General features: G+C 39.0%; 2 protein-coding genes across 3 annotated transcripts in view; both read left to right on the top strand.

Annotated features, from left to right (window-relative positions):
- fam189a1 (family with sequence similarity 189 member A1) overlaps positions 1 to 9,879 on the top strand; it is a 108,873-nt gene extending 98,994 nt beyond the window's left edge. The window contains exons 5-12 of the mRNA XM_079468225.1: positions 3,319 to 3,426; positions 4,451 to 4,611; positions 5,355 to 5,490; positions 7,242 to 7,320; positions 7,713 to 8,390; positions 8,533 to 8,592; positions 8,713 to 9,032; positions 9,173 to 9,879. Coding sequence (XP_079324351.1) covers positions 3,319 to 3,426; positions 4,451 to 4,611; positions 5,355 to 5,490; positions 7,242 to 7,320; positions 7,713 to 8,390; positions 8,533 to 8,592; positions 8,713 to 9,032; positions 9,173 to 9,388 — 1,758 coding nt within the window. The 3' untranslated portion in view covers positions 9,389 to 9,879. The remainder of the gene's footprint in view (positions 1 to 3,318; positions 3,427 to 4,450; positions 4,612 to 5,354; positions 5,491 to 7,241; positions 7,321 to 7,712; positions 8,391 to 8,532; positions 8,593 to 8,712; positions 9,033 to 9,172) is intronic.
- A 1,180-nt stretch (positions 9,880 to 11,059) lies between these two features.
- On the top strand, positions 11,060 to 22,825 carry golm2 (golgi membrane protein 2). 2 transcript variants are annotated; one of them, XM_079460653.1, is made up of 10 exons: positions 11,437 to 12,834; positions 16,697 to 16,751; positions 16,977 to 17,079; positions 17,201 to 17,291; positions 17,382 to 17,523; positions 17,616 to 17,699; positions 17,843 to 18,142; positions 18,474 to 18,599; positions 20,010 to 20,177; positions 21,300 to 22,786. In XM_079460653.1, the coding sequence occupies exons 1-10, from the start codon at positions 12,508 to 12,510 to the stop codon at positions 21,374 to 21,376; spliced, it is 1,473 nt and encodes a 490-aa protein (XP_079316779.1). In that variant the 5' UTR covers positions 11,437 to 12,507; the 3' UTR covers positions 21,377 to 22,786. The 2 variants fall into 2 exon arrangements, with proteins under 2 accessions (XP_079316780.1, XP_079316779.1); XM_079460654.1 differs by lacking the exon at positions 20,010 to 20,177 and having other exon boundaries at positions 11,060 to 12,834; positions 21,300 to 22,825.
- Positions 22,826 to 22,828: the final 3 nt, after the last annotated feature.

The following is a 22,828-nucleotide window of genomic DNA, read 5'->3' as shown; positions in this document are numbered from 1 at the left end:
ATAGTCAATAATAGGATTTATTGTAGAAAATTAAAAGTGACAGTGTTTCCCAATTTACATTCTTTCACCATTTTAAACATTCATACACTAACGTAAGCACTCACTGAGGCTGAGTAGTGTATTTGCGTGGCTCTGTGTGAACTGTATGTGCATTATAAATGTAACAACCTGTTCAGATAAGATAACCAGTTAAATCTACACAATGTAAATTAACGTAGAGTGAAACTAGCAAACTCCTGCTGAGAATGAAAATTGGTTCTCCACAATCCCCTGGTTAAATCAAAGGTGAACAAATGCATGATTGCCTGAATGAACAAATTCCTTCTTTCACATTACTGTACAATAAAACAAACACATGTGGATAAATATGCATAAAATGTGACAAATGATGGCTTATTTAATATACATTATGAATTTTTCAGAAACATTTTCAAACTCTGAATGTTAGAGTGACATAATACTTTATATCAAAACAGCTGTGGTACAATAATATTTTAGAGTTTACTGTTTGAGCATTTGAGATTATTCACCATTGGGCCAAACTGTGCCATTCCATACCGATCCTGCTGAAAAAGTTGGACACTCATTTTCTAATGAACGTGTGTCCGAAACCATTGACTTGTTTATTCCCCTATTAAAGTCCACCATACAGGGAAGAAGTGAAACAAATGAGGGATGTCAAATGATTTTTTAAATCTGAAAATACACTACTGTAACTTTGTCACATTTATTCAATCTGTAGTTTTTAAGCAGAAAATAACTACTAAGGAATTTGCTATGCTAAAATGATACATGTAGCTGGAATCCTTCCTCGCCGTACACAGAACCGTTTAGCCCGATGGGGGAAAAGTAGCTTAAGTATTGTGAGGCCAGTCAGTGTAGGTCATTCTACCATATCCGCTTTAGCTCCTGAATAGTCTGTTTATTTCAGATTGTAAGGTTAAGAACATATTTGGTTTTTATGCAAGTATGCGATCTCATCACTCTTTCCATTCCTTTGTTGTCAGGGAGACATAAAGAGAATAGCAGGTTTCTGAGTACAGCTGACCTACAGTAGCACCTCTGTTAGATATGCTGGAACAGAATCATGCTGTCTAGTTTAATCAGAGTTCTGCATCCTACTGGATTTACTCTATCATAATATATCTTGCTATAGCTGCACAAGTTTGAAGTTTTTTTATTATTGTATGTTTATCCTGTAAAAAGTAGAAAAATACAACTCTTACTGAAAATACCTATTTCTGTTTAAACCTACTTTTGCTTTTGTAACCTATTCCAGTCATGTTAAAACAGTCATTTAAAATAATGTTTGACTTGAATTGTAAAATGTACATGTTACCAGATTTAGTACATTTGTTAATTGACAAAACACTTGTTTACAGGTTTGATAAAAAGATTTGTCCAAAGCTATGAAACTTTTCTTGTTTGTAGGGTTTTTCTTTTGTATTTCCACAGTGACACATCCTCCATATACTTTTTTAGGGGATAAAAGTTTAGAGGATTGTACAGTAATGTGGAAGTGGTTAGGACTGTCCAGTCCTTTTAGCATGGACTCTGTTCAACTAAAGGGCTTCTGCGCATTCGAGACTTCTGCATCTTCCTTGAGGACATCATTTGCTCACATACATCCCATGTTGTCACTACAAGAGTTCATACAAGACTCCGATAGCAGGTGTATGAGATGGACTGTCATGAATACTGAATGTACTTAACATTACCGTGGAGACAGATCTACTCCGCTTAGTCTGGTAGAAAAAACGTACTGAGATGTTGGCGACCTTGAATGTTCTTTTCGTGTGTCACTTACAGAAAGGCACCCTTTACAATTGCTACAGTATGCACTGAAACTGTAAAGTAAACTAATATTGGCTGCCTTTTACCATGTGGTTAATTTTAATATGTTGCTAAAACCATAATGAAACATATTGAAGTCAATAAAGACTCTTTGTTAAACAATAATTTTTTAAGTACCATTGTACCATTACCTACCTAACAGAGCTTCTATCACACTACAACCCATCATGCTCTCTAAGATCTCAAAACTCAGCACTTTTGATAACACCTAGAATATCTAAATCCACCAAAGGGGGTCGAGCTTTCTCATACGTAGCACCTAAACTCTGAAATAGCCTTCCTGATATTATTTGAGGATCAGACACACTCGCCCAATTTAAATGTAGATTAAAGACGCATCTTTTCAGCCAAGCATTCACTTAATGCAAAATATGCTAAATAAACCACCAGGAGATGCTGACATTAGACATTATTTACTAGAATAATTGAATTTGTTATATAAAACACCATGTAGTTTCTTGTAAAGCTGCTTTGGAACAATGCAAATTGTGAAAAGCGCTATATAAATAAAATTGAATTGAATTGAATTGAATTGAATTGTGTAATGTTTAGCGGCAACTAGCTGTGAGGTTGTAAATTGCAACCTCACTCCATCACTCCCCTTCCCTTTTGAAACCCTACGGAGGCTGAGAGAGGATTAAGATGTTGTCACATTTTCGTTTCTTTCCTGAATGAGATAACGTATTTACGAAATGCATTCTGTAGCGCAGTTTGTCTGTTTAGGGCTATACTGTAGAAAAAACATGACGAATTCCATGTAAGGGAACCCGCGGTGTCTTTAGATAGAAATAGCTCATTCTTAAGTAATAAAAACATAATGCTTAATTATGTTAGATCTTTATACACCTCTGAAGACATAGTTATTATATTGCACTTTCTATAGACCCCCCCAACATACACACTGAACCTTTAAAGCCCAGCATTGCTTTTCATCAGCATATGTTGTGTTTTGGATGCAGGTCCCTAGGATAAGATTCTTTTTTGTTGGCAAGAGTTTTTTGTTTAACTAGTTTTGCTAAAAAGACTAGTTCACCAGTTTATTTATAAATAGACCAGCACTGACCACCATAAACCAGCTTGATCCTGTATGGAATTTCACACCGGTCTTTGATTTAGTCAAATAATGATGCAATAGTGCACTTCCACCTTGATGATACCATTATATGTTTTGTTTCTGGCGCTCTTGATTCAACCTTTAACACCAGAGCCTTTCTTTCCTCCAGATGTTTGTTCTTTTCCGTGGGATTATGATGGTTAATTTTTCCCCAGTTTTCTTTTTGGGACAAACAACGCAATAAATGTTCATGCCAGGCTGTGGTTTCTTTACAATGAAACAATTGCCACTATTTCTTTCTCTTTTTTGGTGCTCTCTCCATTTTTTTGTCCATCTCTTTTTATCTATGTTTCTTACTTTCTTCCCCTCTCTCCTTTATATTTCTGTCTCTATTTCTTTCCGTCTCCCAGGAGCTGCTTTTTAGCGTGTGTGCACTGAATGTTATCTCCACCATTGTGTGTGCTCTAGCCACAGCTGTGTGCTGTATGCAAATGGTGTCTACTGATTTACTACAGATGGTAAGTATGGCCCATATAACATTGTGTGTGTGTCTGCGTGTGCGTGTCTTTCTAGTTTTGTTAATGATGTTCACATTACATTTTCCCATTGCATCATGGAGAAAAGATCAGACAATCAAGACAAGTGAACAAAACATAGTACAACTATAGCAGAAATACAGAGAAATGCCATGTGTTGGAAACCATTAAAATAAAGGGCAATTTAATAGGATTAGGTTTTACTATTGAATGTACCTTATGTTGACAAAAGTATTTGTCTTAATTAAACAATTTCAAACCAAAACAGCACTGTGGATATGGTGATTCTCAACAACAAATCATTAAGCATATTTTGTAACTTAGTCCCTACTTGCGCTCTGAATAACAAAATTACTTTCGGAGCCCTTTTACGACATTTTGGGGCACATTTGTAATTCTTGATAAATTTAAATTAAAAGGTACAGTATAACAAGATAAATTGAGTAGAAATCAGCTTGTCATGTGATTTCAGCATTTGGCCAACCACTCGGAATAGAATTAAACAATATTAAAAGTAAAATATGTTTCCTCAAATATAAAACAGTAAAAACTTTTTCTTCAGCTTAAGATAGAACTAAAAATGTTACATTGCTCAATGAAGAATAACAGCGGATCCACAGTATCATCTGTCCCATTCTGTGAATCCGTCTTTTTCAGTCAGCCTATTTTATGAGAGAAAATAAAATTGTGGTACATAAAGTTTTAATATTATTTAAGAGTGGGCTTTGTGCAGTTTATAGGCGAGGCAGTAAATTGCACAGCCTGCTGGGTGGCTGCAGCGGCGGCATGGGCACTGAGAGATGAATTGAGATGAGTTACATTAGCATGGCTGTGGCTGAGTGAACCGCTGGAGCAGTAGCAGGATTAGTTTCAACACAGGGCACAAAGTGGCAATGCAAGAAATCACAACTGTTACAGCTGTGCAGTCTAGAAAACAAATCTTTAAGCCCAGAGATGAGAGTGAATATTGTTATGTTATACTAAAGTATATCTTCTTTTTTATTAGTTTATGCCACACAGAGCGCGAGCCTTGAGTGCGGACTGTATGACCCCTCACGGTACCATCTTACACCAGACACTGGACTTCGATGAGTTCATCCCACCCATCCCTCCTCCCCCCTACTACCCTCCAGAGTACACCTGCACACCCATGATGGAGGGCCAGAGGTAAATCCGCACACACGGACAAAAACATACATGCACAAGGACAACTGCTCGAATTCCAGTTGACCTGAATTAACCTAATGCTTGTGATTGCAAATTGAGAATATATTTTAGACTGTCCTGCCCTCCAAGGAAGAGAGGTTTTTGTGAATAGATTGATTCATAGAGAGGTACAACATTGTTCGGTTAGATAATTATGCAAACCATCATCAATAAAATGCAGTTTTTTTTTTATGGGAATTCAGACCTATTGCCGTCTCGAAAAAACAACCACCCTCTTTTATAATTGCATGGTTTTCATGCATAGTGCCATTACAACCCACATTATGGAGCAGCAGTGTCCCTGTCCTGGTATAAATCCACCATTGATTTCTGTGTCTCACGCCGTTAGACACTCTGCCCACCATCTCATCATAAAAAACGTGCTGATGAGGCTGTTTAGCCAGCGGCCACACTAATGTGTCAACAAAGCAGTAAACGCAGAGACATTCACCCTGCATATGGTGCTTCACATTAGAAGGGATATACAGGGAAACATATGAAGAGACTTCAGTATATGAGAGGGGAGGCTGGTTAATTAAAAGAATGGGTTGGATACATCAGAGAAAAGACGAAACAGTTTCCCCAGTTCCTGAACAGCAGACATATTTTTTATACTGACGTCATACCGGCTGACATTGTACAGCCAAATCTGTTGAAAGGTTGACACCGTGTTGTAATTATGTTTTACCATCTCTGTCCATTAGAGGGTTGCATCTGGATTTTCCACACTCTCCTTTCAGTGCCATTTATGGAGTACCTATTAACAGCCCCGGAGCTCTGTATCCATCAGAGCTGCCACCACCATATGAATCTGTCGTGGGACTGACACCTGCTAGTCAGGTAAGAACCAATGGAACCTTCCTAATACAGTGTTTACATTCCAAAAAAAGAAGAAGATGGAAAACCTAATTGGAAGATAAACCAATTAATCATAGGAGGCAACTAACAAAATATGGCATTCTGAAAGAATCAAGATCAAAGAGCTTGTGTCAGTCACTCCAGTATTTTACCTTGATTGTAATAGATGATCTGCAACTTTTGACCATTTATAGCACAGACCCAGAATTTCCTCAAATTAATTCCATTTGTCATTCTATGGGCTTTATCTAAAAGAACAGTAAAAAAGCGACACATAATAGAATTATGGATAGTTTCAGTTTGTTTTGGTGTCACGGTTTAACATCAGTGCTGTGATTTAACCTTTTAGGATTAAAACTATGTTTGGGCGTTTCAAACACTTCCTGATGATTGGACTTGTTGTTGACACAAAGGTTATAATAGCGTTTTCTGTTTTTGAATACAACATTCAAATATGTGTTATTATTTAGCTATGATTTTTGTTCTGGTTTCAAGTGCAGACTTTCCATAACAGAAATAAGAAGGTTTAGTAATAAAATGTTCAGTGGCTTTCTTCAAGAACTTGCCATCTGTATGGAAATTGGCTTGACCCTAAAAATGTTTTTTAAAAGTATTACTGTAGAAATGCTTTTAATTGACAAGTAGTTCCAATCTGCCCCAATATCTTAAGGTAATTCCCTCCTTGCATTAGCATACCTCAGATTCAGCAATGTTCCTCCTCTTCAGTTCGGCTCTCTTCTTCATTTGTGTCAAAAGGTCCTTCGGTGCACTTGAGTGCTGAAAGAAATTAATACAAGTGCCTTTGTATAATGGATTATAATATTTTCTGGAACACATCAGCAGTACAGGGAGGAATTCCTTCCTTTTAAAAGAAATGAGCTTTCTACAGTGAGAGCAGGGTCTGTATTTGAACAATGATTTTCCATCACATTTCTCTTTTTGGCCTCATGAAAGGGAACAAGAGCTGTCCTCTTTGCAAAGAGATCCATAAAGGACCAGCAGACCTTTAGAATCCAGCGCCTGAACCTGTTATTATGTGCTGTTTTGAAGATTTGTTTGCTACCTAGAGGAATCTGCGATTAAAAAGGATGGAGTTCCAAAAGGTTCCTTTGATTTAAGACATTTCTCGTGTGAAGCTTTTGATAGCCATCTGCAAACAAAGCAGCGAGTTCCGTTCAATCAGTGTACCAATTTCAGATTGAGAGGCTTTAAAAGGGTAACAGCAGTAGAAAGAAAATTGTAAAGAGGAATTTTGTATTTATCACAACGCTATTTTGAGAGTACTGATATATAGCTCACAGCAGATCCATCATATTCTTCACATTGTAACCCATATTTTTCCAAAACCAATTTGTGCTGAGAAATTTGGTCTTTGTATAAAGGATAAGTTCACTTCATAGGTGTTTTTGATCAATCGTGTTACAAAGCTTGTTTCAAAGATGAACATGTTGAGAAGGAGGCACAAATGTGATCTTAAAGAGCCCTCTGCTGGTAGTAGCATGTTATTGTATCTTTAACTGGCTGCTGTGATGCCAGATGTCGGGCTGCAGCAAACTCCTCAGTGCCAGATGTTCTACTGTCTGATTCTCCTCCTCTTCCAGTTGTTTGTTATCATCTTCAGGTGGAAAACAATTTTCAGTCACCATCTTCACCGGAAGGTTACACTAAAACTTGAACGTGCATGTTGAAAATTTTACTAAAATGTTTAGGGTCTTTTTTCTATTCTCACTCAGATCACCACCACTCTTGAACAACAGGCCACTGAGTCAAGTCTATGTGACAGGAACACCACAGCTGGCATTAGCACTCAGGGTGAGAAAGCTACAGAACCATTTTTAAAGGAACAATTCACTCAAAAATAACAATTCTGTCATTATAAACTCATCCTCAACTTGTTCTAAATCCTTATAAACTTCTTTGTTCTGATGAACACAGAGAACAATATTTTAAAGAATGCTTGTAACCAAACAGTTCTCGGTAACCATTGACTACCATAGCAGGAAAAATTAAAGAAGATATTTTGTAGAATGTAGGAATGCTAACAGTTCTGGGGCCCTTTGACTACCATTGTCATTTTTCCTACTATCGTAGGTAGTCAGCCTATAAGATAATGATGATGACATTTTTAAGTCATACAGTTACACCCTATCAAACACCACACTTTCCAAAACTCAGCTTGTTCTGTGTGTGTATGTTTCCCGCAGCCTCCGTTGATAGTACTTCCCTCACGGTGTCAGAAACTGCAGACATCCCTGATCACAGTTCCTCTGAAGATCTGTGTTCACTAGAGGTCCTGGGCTCTGATTCCTCACCATGTGGCCCATTACCCATGGTAGCCACTGACTGCAGCTGCACAAGCCTGGAACACAACACCCGCTCTAACCTCAGGCGACAGGCCCGTGCCCGCTTTGACGAGTCTTCTGTCGCGCTGGATTCAAAGCCCAAGTCGCCCCAATTGTCACCTGATGTTGTCAGTGGCCTTGACAAGGAGGAAAATACAAGTCTGAAATCCAGGTCTCGAACACAGCACAGAGAAAGAACCAATAAGAAGCTTACCCTCCCTTTTCCTTCAAATGCTACATGCGCCAGTGCTTCCAACTCTGCAGTGACTTCCACTGCAGGTGCAACTTCTGCACTTACACCCTCTGCCTGCACCTCCCCATCACCCACCGGTCAGCTGCGGGGTACACGACTATGCTTCAGCGTCTGGTCCCCATCTGCCTCTTCCTCTGTGGCTCCACAGCCAAATGCTACCTCAGTCCTCAGCAGCTCAAGCTCCCACGAGCGTCCACGCACACTGCGTGCCACCAGAGGGTACAGGAAACTTGCAAGGATTGTGCGCTCCACTAGTGAACCATTGTCCTGTACTTCCATTTCTAGAAGTACGTGAGTCTCTCTTACTGTTTTATATATATATGAATATATGTGTAACTTACAAACTGACATGTACGACCTTTTAAAACTATTGTTGTAATGAGCCATTGGCAATTAGCTTGAGAACTAAGCGAATGAATTTACCTCCAGGTGATCGCTGTGCTGCTAACCATCCACCCGAGGACTCCCCACAGACCCCCTGTGATCAAAGTAACCTCCTTAAATATTTTGTTTCATATTTCCACAAAATATATTCTGAGCAATTCATTCACCAACAATATTGGAAGTATTGTTATAAGAGGAGAAATACTAATGCATTATTCTTCACAGCATGTATGGAGCTCTCTGAGAACGTCCGAACGCCATCTGGCAAACACGGCAGCCAAGGGGGAAAGAAACAGAAGGATGTCAAATCTGACATTCGACTCAAACCTCACCTCCCGGTTTCACCATCTACAGAGCGCCCACAATCTCTTGCTGATCTCAAAACATACAAAGACACCAAAGTGCTGGTGGCAAAATTCCTGGAGCATTCTAGCTGCAGTCTACCTCCAGAGGTTCAGCAGGTGGTCAACAGCATTAAATGTGTTATTAAATCTGATGAGAAACACATGGAGGAGGCCATTTTCAGCGCCAGTATTATTGATCAGGTGATTTGTCTATTTTCATGCAAAATGGGATTCTTACAATTGTTTTACATACATTTGTTTATATACTCAAACTACTTTTCTCATTCTGGCTGAATTAACTAAATTACATTGTGTATGTTTTGGTCCTATCTTCTACCTAGTTAATGACACAGTCTCAGAAGATCATGGGCAGCCCAAGGAAGCTTGCTCATGGAGACCTGCATTTACAGAGCTGTGGAGCTTTGAGTTCCCCGTCCTCATCCTTGCGCCGTTCACCTCGAGAAACCAGAGAGAGGGAAGTCTCTGCTACCCTGGATCATCAATCTCCACAGCACCCTCAAAGCCTCATCAGTGTATGCAGAGAAACTACACTCTGACCCCCTGGACCACAACACCTTTTTACTTATAATCCTCTGAACATGTGCCAAGGCCAAATCCTAAATCACATCAGCAGAAACTGTAGCTCTTGAAACAACAGCAAGTCAATGTGGAGCTAATGTTCCTCATATGAAAAAAAACAAGGTTCTAAAAAAGAAACACCTGCAGGGGTATATATTTTTATTTTAATGTCAGAAAAAAGCAAAATATTTGTTATAATAAAAACTGATGAATTTGCTACTGTGCTAAATAGAAGATTGGGTCTGTAGTGGACCAAAGGAGAGCCGATGGATTTAACTCTTCATGAAACTGTCTATTTGATAATACAAAACATTACAATACACAGCTTCTGCAAACATTGTTAAATATTTGATATAGTTGGTCATTGTGTGCCACTGCAGGGCAGAGAACTTAATGAAGCTGGATTATTCAATTTACCTCAGTGTGTTATTTTTATTTTCAGTGTTGCGAAATAAAAAAAGTGTCTGTTTGTATTTATCTCTATGGACCGCTACTATAAGCCTTTCACATTCATTTGTTGGTTTAAGGGAATTTATTTTTATTACATTTACATTTATTCATTTGGCTGACGCTTTTATCCAAAGCGACTTACAAGAAGGAGACCATAAACATTTTGTCAACACGCTAAACAGTATTGTTAGTTTACAAGGCCATGCTATTAGGATGATTAGAGACATTTAAGTCAAATAAATGCAGAACATGTTTGTTTTGAGTTGTCTTTGAAGGTAGTGAAGGATGCTGCAGTTTTATTAAAACCTTTAAAACTATATTTCACCCAAAAATTTAAATTCTGCCAAGAATTACTCACGCTCTAGTGGTTCCAAACCTGTACAAACATTTTTGTTTGGTTAAACAGAAAAAGATATTTGGACGAATACTTGTAACCAATCAGTTCTTGGACCTTATTGACTACCATAGTAGGAAAAGTGACAATGCTAGTTAAAAGTGTCCCAGCACTGTTTGCTTTCCTACATTCTTCAAAATATCGTCATTAGTGTTCAACAGAACAAAACATTTTTAAAGTAATTTTCCTACTTTGGTAGTCAACGGGGTCCAAGAACTGTTTGGCTAAAAGCATTCATCCAAATATCTTTCTCTGTGTTATAAAAAACAAAGAAATGCATACATATTTGGAACAATTTTTATCACATTACAACCCATCGCACTCTCTAAGATCTCAAAACTCCAGATTTTTGATAACACCTAGAATAACTAAATCCACCAAAGGGTGTAGAGCTTTCTCATTCACCTAAACTCTGGAATAGCCCTCCCCATACTGTGTGTCAGAAACACTCCCCCAATTCAAATCTAGATTAAAGACGCATATTTTCAGCCAAGCATTCACTTAATTTGTAATATGCTAAATTAATCACCGGGGACTGCATTTATTAGATATTACTAGAATGATCTTACTTGTTCTATAAACACGATGCACTGTGCAGTGTTTTACATTGTTTGTGTTTTTCTTATGTTCCCCTGTAAAGCTGCTTTGGAACAATGCACATTGTGAAAAGCGCCATGTAAATAAAATTGAATATAAAAACTCGATGGTGAGTAAATTATGATATAATTTGACCGGGCTATTTCAGCACGATAACCTCAGTGTTGAAAATCACTCCATTGTAAGAGACCTTGGAAATAAGCACAGTATGGTTGATTATTCATTACACTCAGTAGCGCCCAGTCGTTCTTCGTATACGCTCGCCGGGGCTCTGATAAGTCTGTGGTAGAGCACACGATATAAATGATCTTAGCGCGTCTTCGCTGGGTTATGAACGTGTATTTTATCTACTGCCATCTACTGAACCAAAGTTTACATCTAAGTTCCTTAACAAAAGGCAGTAAATACACATTTCTAACATTTCGGTTAGCTCCCCATAAATGCGACATTAGGACTTTTGAGCGTGTATGATTACAGCGCTGCAGACCCCGCCTTCTCTTATTATTCGTCCAATCGAAGTTGAGCAATTCCGCATGAAACCAATCCGATGCGGCTACTTTACAGTGTCGTATCCACTTGATTGGCTATTTTGACTGTCGATCATAGCACACAGTACACCTTACACACACTGGACGACCTTTTTCTGATTTATAGAGCCGTCCAACCGGGCAGATATTTAAGAGAGACCGATACGTCTCCGTTTTATAATCCGCTGTCGTTTATGTATACGCATGTAGTGTTTGCTCGTTTATTCTCGCGTGTTGTCCGGACCGAGAGACGCGGAAGGCTGCTGTTGACTTCTAAGGAAACTCTAAAGCTAGCGGTACGTGTAGTCAAGCCTGCAGGTTCATCCAAATACGCGTTAAACGCATATTTTCAGATCGTTTATACTCCGTTGCTTTGTAGCAGGTGTGTATATGATGCTCTTGCAGGAAACCGTCAATCTGGCCTCGCTGGCAGTTGCTAATGCGATGCTAACTGCCTGCTAGCATGTGCGGTTGCTAACGTTAATGGAGCTCTGTACAAGCGCGATCCGGTTGCGGTTCTGGTTTTTCGATTGGCTTGTTTTGCGTTTTAAAGAGAACGTTATCGTGTAGTTGGAGAAACTAGTACACGGCGTTTACATCACTGGTTCTGTTATTATTTAGATCAACGCGTGACACTTAAGCTAGAGGCGTTTGCATTAACAGCTGATCCCCGTATTTACAAGTCTGTTCATCCAACGAGCATGGCGGCAGATCTGCAGAGATGACCCTAACGAAATAAAAACGTTTGATCAAGTTTTGTCTGGTCACGCGGAGGGAGGAAATGTTATGGTTGTGCGCTATTAGCTCGCATCGAGCCCGGGATAGGCCACGTCGTCTGTGTGTGCGTTAATGTATTTGATCTACTGGCAGTGGCGTTGCGTGAATGCAAACAAGGAAAACGCGAAATCGCCAACTGTGCGGAAGGGACACGGAGGAAACGTCAAAATTGTAGTTGTCACCATCTTCAGGACACCTCAGGGTTGCTATAAGCCCAACGGTTGAGAACCTCAAGGATATTCTGTGTTTTATTTAAATACTTGAAACTTAGTTTGACGGGGACTACGGTACACGTATTTAAACGCTCACACAAAGCCGGTGATCGTAATCTGCGCGTCTCTTCGATTACACAATGATCGGGTTTGGTGCGAATCGACGCGGAGGTCGCCTCCCGTCTTTCATCCTGATCGTGTTATCGGTGATTATCGTCATCGTGTCGTTTAACTACTGGAGCGTGTCCACGAAACACGGGCGGCTGCTGGACGAGCTGGCCGAGGTACAGACGCAGGTGAAGCGAACGGACGCGGCGCGCTCCCGCCTGGAGAAGAGAAACTCCGAGCTGATGGTGCAGGTGGACACGCACAGGAAACAGATCGAACAGAAAGATGGAGATTACAGCGTGCTGGAGAGCAAACTGCAGGCCAGGGATGCGCTGCTGAAATCCTCTACAGACGAAAAGGTGGGTGAGATATTGAAATATGGCCTATAGGCTAGAAATGAAACACGATGGGCTCAATATGTTGCTGCATTTTCTAGAACCGTTTATAGTACTTTAGTTTAATTCCTTTAATAAAGAAGCTATACATCTTACATGGTAGTATAAAGAGGTATAATTGTAGATGTGACTTCAGACACGGTCATGTCTCATATCGAGATCGTTCAGGGTCAAACTTTTTTTTTGTCTTGGTTCTTGAAGTTCATCTAAATCATTGGGGTGTTATGTATGTCTAAGAACTTTGTCTGACATTTGGAGACGTTTGTTGGTAAAAGGTTGCTTTGATATAACAGAAACAAATGAAAGTATGCGAATGTGTGGCAGTTGCAGTGGTAAATCGAACTGTTTTGAACTGAAAGTAAGGAAATGTCATTGTTTTATTTTCAAGGAACATTTAGTAGTATAGGAAGTACACATGCGTGGGCATGCCGCATGCTTTTTCCGGGATAATTGTCCAATAAGGGACGGAGAAAAGTTGTTACTTAACGATTTTTCATGTTTGAAAAAACCTTTCCGAAACCTGTAAGAGCACTGGGGGAGTGTATTGAGCACAGAAATACTACGTCATAGGTACAACTCCGTTTTTTGACAAGCATGAGAAGACAGCACATTTAACATTGTAAAGAAGTCAGAATGCACGAAACACTGTTGCAGGGCCACTTTAACTGTTCTCTTGTTCCTTCTCTACTAGTGGTTGTTGTTAAGACGTTTTTGCCTTGTTTGATGTGTAAAGCCAGCAGGTTGAGGTGGCCTATTGAAGAGTCTTACATGAAGCCCACAAAAAGTCTGATTTTTTTCTTTGTCTTGTAAAACTGGTTTAGCAATATATATATATATATATATATATTCCCCAAACCATTAATATCATTTGCAATGCTGTTCTTTACAGATTCAAGCCTTGAGCTTGAAGGCTTCGCTGTGGTTGTGTGTGACAGATGAGAGCTCATGATCATGGCCCATCTGAGTGCTCAGAACCCCTCTTATGTCTAGGGCTATGCGGTGATGTGAAGGTTTAATAAGTGTCAAATTTGTGCTTAAAGTGATATGGTTCATGCAAAATTCTTTATCATTTCAAACCTGTATGACTTTCTTCATAGAACACAAAAGAAAATCATTTTGATTAATTTTAGGATCACTTTCAAAATGGCAGCAAATTAATAATCGTGTTCTGGAGGCTTTACACAATATATTTTAATTGGTAAGAAGCAATCTGATTCTTACTGAGAATGTGAGACGGTTGTCTGTTGTATTTCAAAGGTGGAGGAACACTGGTGTGTCAACATGCATGCGTAGACACACCAAATCAGTTTCACTTTTCTGTTACAATACTTGGCTGGGAGTTGCCCAAAAAATCGTATTATATAATAAAATATCCACAATTTATGTGTTACCTTTAAATTACATTATATATAACTGTATAATGTTCAGTCTAGGGCTGTGCGATTTGGTTAATATCTAATTGCGATTTTTATGTAATGTTTTAACAGACATTGCGATTTAATTTGGGATTAAATTTCAAGCCAAGCTTCAGCTCAATATTGTCAATAGTGTGAAGCACATTATGGGTATAGACTGAAATAAAACATTAAAACAAATTCTAATTGTTTCTATTAAAACCATTACAAAGTTTCCTTTTAAGTGTGTTTTGGGCATTATTCAAACAGGAATTACTGTTATTCGATTGGTTACCAACAGCCCGAAGCCGAGGATGTGGCATGATATTCTTCAATGTCTTTATTTTGAATACTCGCCAATGGTTTTAAAGGTTTGTTTGATTAAAATAAAGGTGTGCCGTGTAGGAACCATGACAATACAGATACCGGTTTACAGTTGTTCCTCTCTCCTGTGTGGCACTGGGGTCAAGAATAGGCATGACAAGATAATGTTACCATGCGTTCATTGTTGAATATGGTTCGGTTTTATCTATGTACAGGAATATTATTTGAAGAATTATACTGTACACAGAGATCACTGTCATAATGTAAAGTAATAACTTGCTCTGCTTCTGAAGTTACCTCTTGTTAGCTGATGTCAATTCCTCTCACATTTTCAACCCCCTCGAGTACTTCATGTACATCTTGTGTAATATCCAAATTTTACTTTAAAATGTCAGACTGCAAATGTAAAGTGGGTTTTAAATGTTTCATGACAATTGTATGCATGTGTGTATAGTTCGTTATAACCAGATTTTGGATAAGTAAGAAGCACTTGAAGTGGTTTGAAGTGATGCAGTGAGCCTCTGCATCCCTCACCTGCTCGATGGGGGTGCTGAGCAAGGGTTTTGTCTGCTCTACAGGGTGACATTGATTCTTTACTGGACCCTCTCATTCATATCTACTCTTCTGTGGGGGTGTTTTTTTGGTCATGTCCTTTCCGTTCAGTAGCTCCTTGTAATCTTTTCCAATAGCCTGTTTGTGCATTTGTGATGACAAGCAAATTCATCTTGAGCAATAGATGAGTGATCATTTTGTCATTTAATAGATATATGGCTACAATGTGTAGTTGTAAATCAGTTTATATTTCTAACACTACAACAGAGGCCTAAAAATTGCTTCATGTAAACTAGAAGGGGCAGTCTATATATATGCTGTGAATGCTCTGCATATTTAAGCCATTGACATTACTATAAATTTCCTTGTCATCAGAGGAGTAGGTAACACAAAGCTTCATAAATAGTTCAAATGTAACTCTGTAAATAAAATTAGCTAAACAATGTAAATGTTCTGCACGTATGAGTTCAGGCGAACAGATTCTTAACAGTTTTGCCAATTGTGTTCTATTGCTACTGTACATATCGTCATTGTTGTGCATTCTCATTGGTTTGTTGGTATGCAGGTGATTGTGCAAGGAAATTACATTTTAATTCCTATATAAAATGTGTTCATTCATAATACTTGATTGACCGCTGTATTAGAAGTTATCCAGGCTCTTTGTACATGAGAAGTTATGCAAGTCTACCTGTACCTTTCCAATCAAAAGATTTTCACCGCACAAGTTAACAGTTGAGAGCATTCATATTGCAAGCGTAAGTTGCGCATGCTCTCAGAGCAGAAGTCTATTTTTGCTGCACTGCTCAATCTCAAATAAAGCATTCTTTACAGACAAAATCCACATGGATTGACAGTAAAAAGTTACACTTTTGCAGCATGTAAATGGTGTCTAATGTGTTTTTAACCGTCTCCATGACTTTCAAAAAACCCTTTAGTGACTTAATTTCCTTCAAAGCACGATGGCTTTTTATTTATAGCTTGTACTACGTGGATCTAAAACAGCCTGTATTGGGCGCATATAACAAATCATAGTTATGAAATTTAAAAAATCTACTTGAAATCTACTTAAAAAGCATTTTGATAAAGTTCTGGAAGATATTTTTCTCATTGATGTATTTCAAATAATGTAATATGATATTGCGTTGTTGTACTGTGTTACCCAGGCAGCACGGTTCATATGCTGCCGGTGTGAAAGGACAATGGGCACAGGCTGCCACAGTGCTATTATACATTTAATGGAAATTTCAGTCTATTAATGGAATAAACACTAGAATGTTCTTTGGTTTGAACAGTTTTCTGTATAGAAGTAATCGTGAGAAGCATCTCCAGTTTTTCTCATCTGCAGCAACCAGTTTAAAACTGGTTGGTAAAACATTAACAAAATGAGTAGTTGGTATTTTATCATGAACATTTAGGAAAAAACATCAAATCATGGAAAGTGTATAAAATTCATAAAGTTGTGTTATGTACTTTGGGCTATTCAAAGGTAAAATAAAATGTTATTTTACATATTTGTCATGTTTTTTACTAATTATTTTCTCTGTGTGTTTTTTTAGAATAAACTCCAAATTGATGTCAGTGCCCAGATGTCAGAGATTCACAGGCTCCAGGGTAAGCTGTTCACTAGAGGGTGCTGTTTCCCACTGTCAAGTTAAATAACACATGATTATGCAATCTACACATGGAGTAAGGCACTTTTTTTAAATGATCTTCTTGTTGCTTCCTCATTCCCAGTCATAACATAATGTCCTACTTGATGACAAAAATGACATTGAAGGATAATCTCATGGGACACTTCGGTATGGATTCTAAAAGTGTGCGTGTGTACATTTACAGAGCAGGTGAAAGAGCTAAGACAGGAAGTCATCCGACAGGAAGACCAGTTGAGAGAGGTGCGGAAAAACAGCACTAATCTGGAGAAGAAGCTGGAATATGAGAGGTGATTGTAAAACACGCTCACTGCTGAAAGTAGGGCTTTGTATACACTTCCACAGATGCAGTTAGATGCTTTACAGAAGCATTACTGAAAATCCTGGCTGATCTGCGCTTGTGTTTTGCAGCGTGCAATGTGGTCGTCAGATAGCCGAACTGAAAGCGGAGTATGACGAGAGCAAGAAAAGAGCGGCGGAGGAGGCAGCAAAACTCAAACAGGTGCTTTGATGTGTATGAGTCACTGTAAACTCTCTTGCATAGCTGTATTGACACACTCTTAAACATTCTCTCTTGTCTTGCTGGGTGCAGAGTTTGTTAGAAAATCGTAAAGCAGAGGCAGGGGGTCGGCAGGTGAATTTAGATCTCGACTCCAACAAAAGAAAAGAAAATGAGGATGATGCAGAGCACCACACAGTGACTGTGCAGCAACACGATGGCCAGGCTCTTAAAGGTAGCAGGGAAAAAGATGTTAAACATTTAGGTTGTGAAAAAGTGATTGATTGTAGTGATTTTTCATTGTTTTTCCCCTCTGTCATGCACAAGATGAGCTGGTTAAACCTGGTAGTGATGCGGGCATGCCTGGCATTGAGGACAGTGAAGTAGGCAAGATAGATGATGGACAGTTTGGTGAGTAACAGGATCTACAACTGTAGCATATTTCATTAAAAACTCCTCTAAATGTTCAAGTAACTGACAAAAAATGGATTAAATAATAGTAATATGATGCTGCCTGTTAATTTAATTAAATGCACATTTCACTGCTTCTCCAGCACTAAAGAAGCCAGCCATTACACAGAAACATATGGAGCCCGCAGAGGCTGCGGCATTGCTGAAGGAGGAGATGGCAGGGCTTGGAGCTGGTGTTCTACCAGGGGATGATTTGGTCCGGGGCCAACAGTTGGATCGACCGGACGTGCCTCATTATGAAAGTCTGCGTTTGGGGAACCATGAGGGCCCCGTCCAGCAGCAGGTTCCGAAGCCAGTGGCTGACAGACCAATGCTGTTTGATGAAGACAATAAGGTTGCCATTAAGGCAGATGAGTTTGGAGAGCAGCGCAGACAACTGGGAGGTGAGCGGTAACTTTGTTTCTTTTTTTATCTGTGGTAATGTTGATACTGTATCAACGCAGTACCTGAAACTACACATGCACACATGTACTGGAGGTTATTAGGAAACACATGCCGTACTATCACTAAATAACACCATTGTCATAAGGATGAAAATTCTTAATGTAGCTGGATGCAGGATTTTCACATGCAGGGTCACAAATGCATTTTCATGGCCTGTACAACGTTGCGCAGTACATTTTCCTTCGTTTACCTGCCATTGATGGGTGTGGCAAATAGCTTTTATGTAGTTAATTGTGCCATATTTATTTTCTTTTCTTCCTGTTTCATAAGCTCCTGAAGTTTTGAAGGAAGAAGGAGTTGGACTTCCTCCAAACCCTGCTCAGGTCCTGCCCAAACCCATTGATACTCACAATGGCAGGGATCCTGTGCCTGCTGAACATCCACGCCACCGTCAGAGTGAGTATTAAATAGTACTAGGGTGGGGGTGAGCAAAGTTTCTGAGTTCACCAATGAACAAAGTCAAGATTTCAGCTATAGCAGGGCTGTACAGAAGTATAGAAATTGAGGTTCATCACATAAATAGGCAGGTAGATGACAAAGGACCTTAATGTTACATACAGATGGATAAATTAGGCCATATCATTTATTAGTTTTTACCAAATTCATTTTGTCAATATAAAACCTGTAGTTTACTATAGTAAATATAATACTTATAAATACTATGGTACCCAAGAATTTCAATATATTTTTTTTTAACCCTACTATAGTAAATATTAAAGTATACTATATGTGTTTATTACAGTTTATAAATTTACTACAAGTAAACCACTTCCTCTGGTTCAAAATAAGCAGACTTAAATTTTGGCGGGTCGTCGCGAAGACAATTCAGTTTGTGTTTAAGGCAGCTTCACTCAAACAGTCGGTGCGTTCCAATCGGAATATAAAGCCCTAACGAAGGACTCTTTGGGAATGGGACACCACACAAAATATTGCTCCAAATTAAAAGAATATGACGTTGTTTTTATTCCTATCGCTTGAGCTGTTATAACGGCAGAAACAACTTAACTCTGTGATGTAGTCATATCTGTTTGACCATCATTCGAGGACGTCATTAGATGCTTTTAGTCTGTTTAATCTGTTAATTGTCTCGCAGACACGAGAAAGCACAATGACAAACGCATTTCACACAAACACTCTGGCTCTGTCTAATGCACGTTCAAATCTTTATCGCATGATTGCTACACTATTACATTTATTCTTGGCACTTTTTTTTTCTTTCATAGCACGTGTTGCATATGTTTTCAGATATTGTGAACCTCATGTTGCTCTTGTGTTACAGTCATTTGATGGTCTCTCACATCTCACTAGGCCACAATGCCGCCCTTAGATTAGGGCAGTTTATGATCTATAAAGCACAAGCAGAGTGGGCTTTGTGTGACACTGAGATTGCATTAGTTATTATTATTTGTCAGTAAGTTGGCTTGTATTGACGCATTGATATGTGTGAGTGTTGTGCTTATAAGTGTGCTGCCTGATTTTGCTCTCTCTGACTGTAATTCCATCAAACTGCCATGTTCCCAATCCCATCCAGCACTCTTTTCTTTGTAAAGTCCTCTACCACCAGCTCCATTCCTCACGTGTCCTTTGGGATTCCCTTGAGCCTAAGTTATGGCGTATCCATTTTATTGTCATTTTAAACTCATTTAGTACGTACTAGCATTTTTTCTTTAACTTTTCTTTACTCCCACTGTGAATGTTTCTGATCTGGCTGTTTGTTTTGTTCATGCTTTTTCTGACCCTTTTTCTTATTACTCTTTCTTGCTGTCTTTCCTTCCTTTCTGATGGGGCCCTTCTCTGCCTCTGCAGGCCGTTTCTTTGATGAAAATGAGTCCCCTGTAGATCCGCAACACGGCAATAAGCTGGCGGACTACAACGGGGACGATGGCAACGTGGGTGAGTATGAGGCGGACAAGCAGGCCGAGCTGGCCTACAATGAGGAAGAGGATGGTGATGGTGGGGAGGAAGACGTCCAAGGTGAGCCAGGGGGATTGCGACTGCTTTGCTATTCCGTCTCCTCTCCCCCTCCCCTCCCCTGTTGCTGTGCTTCTAATGTTAGGCCATCAGTTCAGTCATCATGGGCTCACACCAAGTGCTGAGTAACTATCAATCCTAATGCTTGTAAGGCAACAATGTCTGTAGCCTTTTTGTTGTCGATTGCAGGTTGGTTCGCTGAGAGCATGTACTGTAAAAGGAAGATAATATAATTCGCTTTTGAGGCATATTGTCGAGACTGAATTTGCTCCCAGCATGCCTCATTGGGCTCTCTTGTGTGTGCACTTTACTCTCCAAATGTAATCACTGTCTTTACTAATCAATGTGCTTGTGTGTTGAGCTGTTGTATTTTTCATGCATGTAAAATCCATCTTTATAATGCCATTTGTTTCACACTGATGTTCTAATAAGATGCAAATTTGTCCAGTGGACACAACTCCTAGAGAACCATTGTCTGATCATCTTGTTCATATTCCCAAGTTCCCGTTGCCACTTAACTCATGTGTGATGATGGTCAACCCATTTTCTCAGGTTACATGCACACTGCAAAGTTTTGGAAGTGACAAATGCATTTAAATGCACGTGAATGCATAAAAATGTCACAGAAATTATTCTTCTAAGTACAAAATACAGGACTCTCACTCAGAATTGTTTTGTTTACAATGGTAAACAAAGCAATACTTTGGCATCATACGCATGTAAAAAAAAAGTATGATTGGTGTTAATAAGTATTAACAACTGAGTGAACAAATATATCCAAAGGTAAGTGGTTCTCAAAGGTTCTCAGACATCATGTTTGAATTGCCCCTAAAATGTAGGGCTGACAGGATGGGCATGGAGATGGTATCCAAATTAGCAATGTTTGTTGAGACGTGCTCTGTACCTCAGCTGAGCTGTCAGTTCCAAAAGAGAGAAGTGTCGCATTAAAAATTTGATTGTGAAGTGCCACACCAATAGAGGTGTGGCCCCCATATTTCATTGCAGTGTGAACGTGGCCTCACTCCTTTTCGTTGAAATGAAGTTCAACTAGTTGACGTTAGTTAGTAGTCATTGTCGTGAAACTTTCATTGTTCTCTAACTTATCATACTTGTTGTATGTTTTAGATGATGAAGACCGGGAGGCACCAGGTGAAAGGGCTGTGGATTATGGAAAACGACATCAAGCAATGGACATGCTGTAGTTCCATCCCAAAAAATCTGAAAATGAGCTTTGGATGTACCTGAAAATGAAAAAAACTCTCGGATTTCAGCTGTGATTTTGGTGTAATGTATGATTGGAGATCAAACTATTTAATTGACTTCTGAGGACCGTCATACAGCAGTTACGGACGTGAAATGGATTGTCGCTGCTGAGACTTTTATTCAACTTAACTGCGAATGTTTGCTTACACATGACCTAATTCAAGAGGATTTTGTTTTCTCCCCAGCTGTAGAACTGATATAACAGATTTGGAAAAAACATGTTCAAATGTTTTTTTTTTCTGTAATAAAACACATTGGATAAGAGGATTTTACAGACAAACAACATGGAAGTAATGTTTATTTCACTTAGTGGAACATATTGATAATACAACTATTGAAAAGGACCTACAGTACACAAGATTTCCTCCCCAAGAACTGCATAATGCCCCTTTATCTGTTCGGACCGTTGTTTCTGAATCAAAGGGACAACTTTTGTCTGGATATTAGAAAAGACTTCTGTGATTGCTGGAGCCATTTTTTACTGGTAATGGATCTAAAGGAGAACTCATGTCTACACCATCTTGTAAGGACATTATTGCATGCAAAAGACAGCCTTTTTTAATCAACACTGTAGAAAAAAAGCAATACTTTGTGCCACAGACTACATCATGACAGCTGTCTGCTTGCTTCCTTTCTTACTGGTAGCCCTAGATGTACAGTACATAACAGAGGAGTCCACGTGGCAAGTGATGCTGTAGACTTCCTAAACTCTCAAATGGACATAATGATTATAGACCTAACTTTGTTTTTACATAAACAAGTGGAATTTGATAGGGTTTGCATACCGAATGTAGTACTCTTATAGCTTGTGATTGTTTTGAGATTCGTCACATAGGTGTTTGGGCTCTTCAACACACAAAGCTGCGCAGTGCAGTCCACGGATAACGTTTAACAAAATGCTTTATATTTCCAATAAAACTGGTTCTGTTTCGGAAAGAACAATTCTTCTCACTGTAATATGACATGCAGAAAGTAGTGTTGAGAATGAGCACGCTGCAGAAATCATGGTACATTTTCCCAAGCTGCTTTAGAAACAACTGACTAAATTAAAATCAATAAATGATTTGCTTTCTGTATACAGATACCGTCTGTTTCCATTCGGTGTTCACGATGGGTTCGTTTACTTATGATTGTACACAGATATGTTTTCTTTCTTTAGACTGACATTTTCTTCGCACTATAATGATGACCACAACGTGCTTGCTCTATTCATCTCGTATACAGTGCACTCGTGATTTTACTGCTGTGTGCATAAGTCGATCTGACGCTGTTAGCACATTTTGTTTTCTTCCATTGTAAAGCACTCGTGTATGATACAAGAAAATAAAAAACATCCTTCCGGTGTATTGAATGAACACCAAAAGCTGAACCTCCAGCACCGCGATGCCAAA

Source organism: Barbatula barbatula (genome assembly GCF_947034865.1).
Source record: "Barbatula barbatula genome assembly, chromosome: 1".
NCBI lineage: Eukaryota > Metazoa > Chordata > Actinopteri > Cypriniformes > Nemacheilidae > Barbatula > Barbatula barbatula.
Note: the sequence above shows the minus strand (reverse complement) of the source record. Positions and strands in the feature narration are given on the sequence as shown.